We start from the raw sequence: 8759 nt of genomic DNA, 5'->3' as shown, positions 1-8759 counted from the left end.
TATTGCCTGCATGTGTATAAGTGCACCCATGTCGTACAATGCCCACAGAGATCAGAAAAGGGTGTCAAATCCCCTAGAACTAGAGTTACAGACAGTTGTTAGTTGTCAGGTGAGTTCTAAGAACCGAACCCAGGTCCTTTGCAAGAGCAGCCAGTGTAGAAGTAGATATGTATAAAATATTCTTTTAATTATTTTTATTTTGTGTGTAGGAGTGTATTGCCTGCATGTGTATAAGTGCACCCATGTCGTACAATGCCCACAGAGATCAGAAAAGGGTGTCAAATCCCCTAGAACTAGAGTTACAGACAGTTGTTAGTTGTCAGGTGAGTTCTAAGAACCGAACCCAGGTCCTTTGCAAGAGCAGCCAGTGCTCTTAACTGCTGAGCCATCTCTCCATCCCCTATAAACTGTTCCTGGGGAACACTTTATTTCCTCACTTTGTCCTTATACTCTTCATTTATTTCATGTGCTAAGAAGTTTCGGCCTGTTTCTTGTCAGTAAAATAAAAAATCCCATTGGGTATGATGGCTGTTTTCTGTAATCTCAGCACTTGAGGGACTGAAGTGGGAGGATTACTACAAGTTCAAAGCCAGCCTGGTTATACAGTGAGTTCCAGACTAGCCTGGGCTAGAGAGTGAGACCTTATCTCAAAATTAAGCAAATGAGTATCGCAATTTAATGAGAACTCTGTATTTCATAATTCTCTATATGAGATGATCTTACCAAATAAATTCTTAATTTTTTTCCTGATTATAAAAGTATTGTGATTATAGGGAGTTACATAATCATTTAAAAATACTTTATCTAGGGCTGGAAAGGTGGCTCAGCAGTTAAGAGCACTGATTGTTCTTGCAGAAGACCTGGGTTTGAATCTCAGCACCCACATGGTGGCTAACAACCATCTGTAACTCTAGTTCTAGAAGATCTGATGCCCTCTTCTGTTCTCTGTGGGCACTGCACAACACGGGTGCACTTACATGCAGGCCATACACTCATACACATAAAATAAAAATAAATAAATCAAAAAAATACTTTATCTTGGGGCTGGAGAGATGGCTCAGCGGTTAAGAACAGTGACTGTTCTTGCAGAAGACCCAGGTTCGAATCCCAGCACCCACATGGCAGCTAACACCTGTCCGTAATTCCAGTTCCAGGAGATCCAACAGCCTCTTCTGTCCTCCGCAGACATTACATGACATGGGTGCATTTACCTACATGCAGGCAATATACACATACACATAAAATTAAAAAAAAAACAAACTTTATCTTATTTCCTTACAAACATATTTTTTATACTTTTTTTAAAGACAGTAGCCCAGGATGACCTGGAATGCTCTATATAGCTAAGGACTACCTTGAATTACTTACTGTTTCTCCTTTATCTACCTCCCAAATGCTTGGTTTGCAGGCATGGGTCATCATACACAGTCCTAGACTTTTGAAAAACATTTCTACATTTGTATAAAGCTCTCTTAAAAATCGTTAGTAGTAGTGACTGGAGAGATGGCTCAGTAGTTAAGAGTGCTGACTACTCTTGCAGAGGACCTAGGTTCAGTTCCCAGCACCCACATGGCAACTAATAACCACCCGTAACTCCAGTTCCAGGGGATACAATGCCCCCTGACCTCCATGGGCATTGCATGGCACAGGTGCACTTACACACATGCATATACCATACACATAAAAAAAATTAAAAAATTATTAGAAGTAAATGAATATGAAGTTATTGATACTTTGTCTGTACTCAGTTTGCTAGAAGATTCTTCATGTTTAAACTAATTGAGAAACTGTAGGATAGCAGTTAGTAAAACTTTCTGAAGTCACACAGTCTTAATTCTATAACCTCCTAAGATCAGGGTTTTCCACAATATCCCCTTCCTACCTGTAAAACTGCAGTAGTATACAGATTGTCTACCTTACATGTCTGGGGATTAACATGTGTATGAAGAGTTTAAAGCAGTACCTGGCACAGAGTAACTGCCACATAGAGTCAGCTATCCTTACTACTACGATTATGATATTTACATGTACTAGAATGACAACCTCATTTGTACTTGTCATCAAATTACTCATTTTTATGAACTTCTGTAGATAAGATTTTCTATATATAATTAGCATACAAGTATAACCTATTTATGGAGTGCCTAGATAATTTCCACATCTTTTGTTTAAAAATAGTCTTATGTAACAGAATTTTTTTAATTACAGATGTTGGCTTTATAAATCTTTGTTGCTCTCCTTTGTTAATTATGTGTTGGGGTATGGGGAGGATTAGATTTCAGAAGCAGAGAAAGACCTTCTTTTCAAGCAGTTGAGTGGTAGGATACAACTTCTAAATAAATTACACCCGGAAGCTCTGGATCTAGAAATGCAGATGGGAAAGCAAAAAAAAGAAATTGCTGAAAAGCAGAAGGAGATCAACAGCCTGCAAGTAGCTGTAGACAGCCTGGACTCCCAAGACCCAAAGCACGTAAGTAGCTAAGAGATGCCAACTCGTTCTGTGGAGAAAGGAGTATCACTATATGTAGAGAATGCATGTCTCCTTTTTAACAACAGAATCCTTTCTGAAAGTCTCTTGATGCATAAATTTTTGTGATATATATATACACACATATGTACTTAAGTATTAGATGTAAATATATGCTACGTATTTATATGAAACATGTCCAGAATAAAGCAATTTAAGGTCTGAAAGTGGTAGAATTCAGTGGCTGATGGCTGTAGGGCACTTTTTTTTTAAGTGGTTGAGTTTGATTCTGTTTTAGAGCAAAAGAAACTTGTTTCAAGATGCCCTATAAATTTCTCCTTAAGAGCAAAAAGAACTGAAGGGGTTCGGAAGCCTTTTTCTACTTCTTTAATTCTTTATGCAGATACTCCACAAAAGCTATTTGCTGTTTCTCTTCATTTTGTCCTTAAAAGTAAAACGTTTCTGGAGTGTCTTCCTCCATTGTGTCCAGATCTAGGCAGGTGGCTGAGTGATTGTTTCAGACTCGTGTCTCTTCCTGTCAGTCAGCACCGAGGATCTTACTGATGGCTTATGTTTTAGCTAGCATTCCAAAATAAGTAAAAATATTTTTTCATGCTTTCCTGGTTAAGTTTGGATTATAAAGTTATAATTAAGAGCTAAGATCTGAGCTGGGCATGGTGGTGCACGCCTTTAATTCCAGCACTTGGGAGGCAGAGGCAGGTGGATCTGTGAGTTCTCAGTCCTGGCACTGGAGAGGCAGAAGAAGGTAGATTTCTGTGAGTTTAAGGCCAGTCTTTTTAAAAAAAAAAAAAAAAAAAAAAAAAAAAAAAAAAAAAAGCTAAGATCTCTGGACAGTAATCAGACTTTAATGTGATAAGGACAACACACCATAAGTGCTTTAAGTACTTGACAAGTTAATTACTCTTTAAGCATTTTGGTATGTATGCACAAACCTAGGTAATTTTGATAAAGGATAACCATATTATCCTAGCTATAAAATCTAATAATAGCCTAAGGCTTAGTATTTTCACTGAAAGTCTTGCTTTATTTTATTTCTGCATGTATGCACAAGTATGTAATATATGTAGTGTATGTTTGCATTTGTGTGCATGTCAGGTGCATGCACCTGCATATGCATGTAGAAGCCAGAGGTCAACATCAGCCTGCTAGTCCTAGCCAGAGTCCATGTGCTGCTCCTTTCAATGCTGTGGGCTTAGTCTGAGTAGAACCTCAGTTGCATGTTTGCTTTTAGCAAATAACTGTGACATTCTTGGGAGCAGTTTAATTTTCACTATATTCCTGTAAAGAATTAGGTATAGGAGGGGCTAAATGTGACATAGGAAGGGTCTTTTTGAAGGTAGCTAAAACCAACCTGTTCAAGTAAGAATGAAGCTTACAAACTAAGTTTTCTGGTTTTGTTAAACTAGTCCTGACACCAGAGGACATCTTTTAAATTTGTTCACCTCATCTTTTTCATGAAGTTTATTGGCTAATGTTAGGCATCTCATTTTAGGCTACAAAATGTGAGCCTCTTAGCAAAAGAAAAAGGAAAGTGGGATTCCTGAATACTTTCTTTAGATACCAGTTTTAATTGATATGTATTTTCTAATCATATGCAGTATCTTTCTGAGTAGCAAATAGAATTTAGATGTAAAGGCTTGACTGATGAGCTCTGGCAGGTTCCCTGAGAAGTGCCCGTCACTGTCTCGCCTTGTGTGGGAGTTTGAACGTGTTGGTCAGGCACTTGATCACGCCACACACCCAAGTTTGGTGGCTTCTTCTTTTTCAGTTTGCAGAGGATGGAAATGTGTTTAGAAAAATTATGTGATTGGCCCCAAACCATTGCTTTAGGAAGAGACAGAGCCCTTAAGCTGCTACAACCCTCTCTTCACAAAAGGATTAAGTCTGAAGAATTTGTTTTAAAATTAGCTCAGAACAAGCCTAGTCAGGTTTTTTAAATATATATAAGCATTTCATTAGTCCTCAAAAGGGAAAAAATGACATTTAAGAATCCGATCCCATTTTAGTTAAGTTGTGCCTAGCCGTAGGAACAAATACCACCTGCGCAGACATAGTAAAGATCTGTGCTGTGCTCATAGAGGGAATTAGCCTCGAGATCTTTGCTGTGTTTGGGCGTGATTGGCCCTCGGGAGCTTCCTGTGTTTTGATTTAAAGATCAGAAGGCGGGGCCTCCCTTCAGAGGCTGCTGGTGACTGGACGGCCTGGGCTGCCACTCACTCTTGACCAGGACCGTGGTTTGAGGCGCTGGGAAGTTACTGAGGCACAGAGGTATTTGCAAAAATGTGCCTGTCAGAGAGGGAGTTGCACATGAATTTGAAGACAGAATTAGAAAGTTTTCCGCCCACAATTTCTCTGTTGTCAACAGTCGATTCTAACAGAACAAATTCGAAGTTAAGGTATGATCATTTTCTCTCTCTACAAAGAAAGGACTTGGAAGGAGGAGGAGTCAGATATGTAAGTTCCTGTTTTTTACAATAACTCTTTTGTGAGCTCCACTGTTGTGAAAAACCACAGACTCTACTGTTGCTCCGGTGTGTTTAGTGCACATCACTGACATCTTGAACCGCATGTTTGTTCTGCATATAAAGGTTTCAGTGGAATTTTTAACTGAATTTTAAGATTTGTTGATTTAGATATGAGTACAGTAGTTTTTCTTTCTTGAGCCATAAAATTCCTTTGTTTACTGGAGGATATAACCTCTTATCAACAGTAATTAAGTGTCAAAAGAAAAACCATTTAGGAAACTAGAAAATTTCCGATGGGTATTTTGGGAGTGTAGGGAACAGATTTAACAACCCCATCAAGTTTACTACTAGTAAAATAAAAGCTTTCTGATGATGCTCCCATGCATTTCTTCTTCAAAAGTGTAGAACATTTTCTTGCTAGTATTTGAGGGAAGGAGACCTCTAAAACAGCAGTGTTCTTTTATGATCATGTGAGTCTTGCACATCAGAACCGTGGCATTTGTTCACGCTGACACCGTTCTGGTGACTTTTCCCTCAGGTCTATTCTTCTGATACTGTGGGTTAGGGTTAGTCATGGGGATAAGGATGGAATGACTGTGAGGGGAAATATCTCTAGGGAATTATTTTGTCTCCATATGAACTGTTGCCTAAGAAGACTCAGGTAAGTCATTTGATGGACCTGAGACTCAGGTTTATCATTTGTGAAATGAAGGCTTAGACTAGATTGATTATTGGTTTTCCAGCACACCTGGGGAAGATAATCCACTCCTTTGAGTTAGCAGTAGCTCTTAATGCCATAATTGTTAGGGAGCAGGAGTAAGAGTGTGAGGTGTGTGAGGACTGTGTTTTCACCAAGAGCGTGTGTATGGGCTTTGTAAGACCATCCAACTGGATGCTCACCAGGGTAAATGCCCTTTGAGCTCCCTCTCCATTTTCATTTTATTCTATCTAAAAGCTTGTGGTGCATGCCTTTAATCCCAGCACTCAGGAGGCAGGGGCAGGTGGATCTTTTTGAGTTTGGGGCCAGCCTGGTCTACATAGTGAGTTCTAGGACAGCTGGGGCTACAAGGAGACCCTGTCTCAAAAAGACAAAAAAAAAGAAAAGGAAAAGAAAAAAGTATTTAGATGTATGGTTTCATATTAAAAGGATATTCGTTATCTATTATAAAAACTATCTTCCAATCTGAAAGTTTTATAAATGTAGAAAAGCTCATAAACAAAACCCCTTACAATCCTTCTACCCAGATATAATCCTTGTTAACATTTTGGGATATAGTGGAAATTTTCTTTTCCTATAAATATACTGTATATCTGTATGATCGGTGTTCTAGAAATTTTTTTAAAAGACACATTTTAATGCTATGCAACTGACACTGAAATTTTCTATATTAGCTTGCCCTTAGAAAAAAACTAGCTTGCCCTTGGAAAAAAAACTGCTTAACCTCCCTGACCAGCTCAGTTTTTTCATATCTAGTCATCCTGAGGCTTTAATGAGAAACTTGTTTGAAAACTGCAGGGCCTTACTCAGAATAGATGCAGATACCACATTTCATCTTCATTTCTTTCTTTAATAATGTTTAAGGTTACTATTTTTAAGAGTTTAAAGCACTTCAGATTGTGTTATTTTTTTTTCTCTAAATTCAGTCACATATGAAAGCCCAGAAAAGGGGTAAGGAACAACAGCTTGACATTATGAACAAGCAGTACACTCAACTTGAAAGTCGTTTGGATGAGATACTTTCTAGAATTGCTCAGGAGACTGAAGAGATCAAGGATCTTGAACAGCAGCTTACTGACGGTGAGAATTTAAGTGTGATTTAAGGTGAAGAGTTAACCAAGGAAGATGATACAGGCAATATAGAAATTAGCTGAATATAGTTCAGCTGTTGGTACTAGGGAAATTTTGCAGAATAGCCCACAACGTTTGATAAAATTTAAAAAATTTTATATTACTATAGTTTGTTCCATTCAGTCGACAAGAAGACAGTACATGACTAGGACAGACTTGGTCATTTGGCTGTCTTCTATGAAATCGGGAAATTCAGTGTCCAGTTACAAAGAGTGTAGGAAGAAATTTATGATCCTCTTTTGCTAGGGAGATTTGAATAGGGACATTCTCACAGTAGAGAAAGAGGAAGGGGACTGGCTATAATGGTGAGAGCTGAGCTCAGTGAGAAAAGGCTCTCAGCCTATTTACCATTCACAGCATCAGCTTGAGCATGTTGTTTCCATCCTGATAATTCGTTGTTGGGAGGCTTAAAAGAGGGGTTAAAAAAAGGTTTTCATAAGATATTCTGCATGGCTGGGAGTGGTGGTGCACAACTTTAATCCCAGCACTTGGGAGGCAGAGGCAGGCGGATCTCTGTGAGTTCGAGGCCAGCCTGGTCTACATAGCGAGTTCCAGGTCAGCTGGGGCTACAGGGAGACCCTGTCTCACAAAGACCAAAAAAAATAAAAATAAAAAAGTATTCTGCATGAATCCATCATACACTTTTTTTTTTTAAGCAGAGTCTCCCTGTAGCCCCAGCTGTCCTAGAACTCACTATGTAGATCAGGCTGGCCTTGAACTCACAGAGATCCGCCTGCCTTTGCCTCCCAAGTGCTAGGACTACAGGCATGCGCTACCATGCCCAGCTCATACACTTTTAAGAATACTTTTCTTTTTAAATCTTCAGCTTATATATTTATGTTGCCAGTCCCAGACTAGTCTCAGGCTTATATATTGGGTGGTTTTGTTTTATATATTCAGCAAGAAGAACTCAGTTTTACTGTATCCTTCTCATTATTTAGAAGTTAAAATGTTTATAATGAGTCAAAGCATTCTATAAATATTTCTCATAAATATATCTGTCTTATTGTATACCTATTTAATATTCCTGTACTATAGGAAATAGGGGAGAAATTGACACAGAAAAATAAAATGTAATTAGAAACTTACAAATTCACTCTGAGCTAATAACTTCTGGGCTAAGACAAAGCAATATTTCTGAAATATACATGATTCTTCTCTTTCCATCTTGCATAGGCCAGATAGCAGCAAATGAGGCTCTGAAGAAGGATTTAGAAGGTGTCATAAGTGGACTGCAGGAGTACCTGGGGACCATCAAAGGCCAGGCAGCTCAGGCCCAGAGTGAGTGCAGGAGGCTGCAGGATGAGAAAGAGACATTGCTGCAGAGGTTGACAGATGTCCAGCAGGAGAGAGATGAACTGGAAATCGTTGCCATGGACGCAGAAAACATGCGGAAGGTATGGTTTGCTTCTTCCTGCCTGTTCTACCTTTTGAAGTACATGATGTTAGTCTTTTTGAGACAGCGTTTTCCGGTAGTCCCAGCTGGTCTGGAACTTGCTGTGTAGACCAGGCTGACCTCAAACTCACAGACATCCACCTGTTTCTGCCTCTTGAGTGCTGGGACTAAAGGCATGCACCGCCATGCCTGGCTAATGTGCCATTTTTGTTTATTTTTTTTAATTTATTTATTTTTTATGTGTACAAGTGTATTGTATGTGAGTGCACCTGTGTCATGCAGTGCCACGGAGGTCAGAAGAAGGCTTCAGATTCCCCTGGAGCTGGAGTTAAGCATGGTTCATAGCCACCATGTGGGTGCTGGGAATTGAACCTGGGGCCATTTTTAAACCTTGAGCTTTTCTTCTTTAGCTATGATGTATTTGGAATCATCATTTTTCCTTTACTAAGACAAGGAAGATAATTTTAGTTCTGTCCCTCAATGGTACTGTTGACACATAACTAAAGAATATGAGATTGTATCTACTCACAGTGCTGTATGAAATGTTTATTTCATTTGTGC

General features: G+C 39.0%; 1 protein-coding gene across 7 annotated transcripts in view; it reads left to right on the top strand.

Annotated features, from left to right (window-relative positions):
- The window catches only part of Cntrl (centriolin), a 92716-nt gene that overhangs the window by 39483 nt on the left and 44474 nt on the right, over positions 1-8759 (top strand). For 5 of the 7 annotated variants that reach the window (XM_017798262.2, XM_017798261.2, XM_008833463.3 and 2 more), the window contains 3 exons: positions 2276-2470; positions 6598-6751; positions 7979-8199. In XM_017798262.2, coding sequence (XP_017653751.1) covers positions 2276-2470; positions 6598-6751; positions 7979-8199 — 570 coding nt within the window. Of the gene's footprint in view, positions 1-2275; positions 2471-4703; positions 4943-6597; positions 6752-7978; positions 8200-8759 lie in introns of those variants that run through there. The other 2 variants (XM_029563701.1, XM_029563700.1) reach the window with 2 other exon arrangements.

Source organism: Nannospalax galili, unplaced genomic scaffold (assembly GCF_000622305.1).
Source record: "Nannospalax galili isolate Female #2095 unplaced genomic scaffold, S.galili_v1.0 scaffold34, whole genome shotgun sequence".
NCBI classification, from domain to species: domain Eukaryota; kingdom Metazoa; phylum Chordata; class Mammalia; order Rodentia; family Spalacidae; genus Nannospalax; species Nannospalax galili.
Note: the sequence above shows the minus strand (reverse complement) of the source record. Positions and strands in the feature narration are given on the sequence as shown.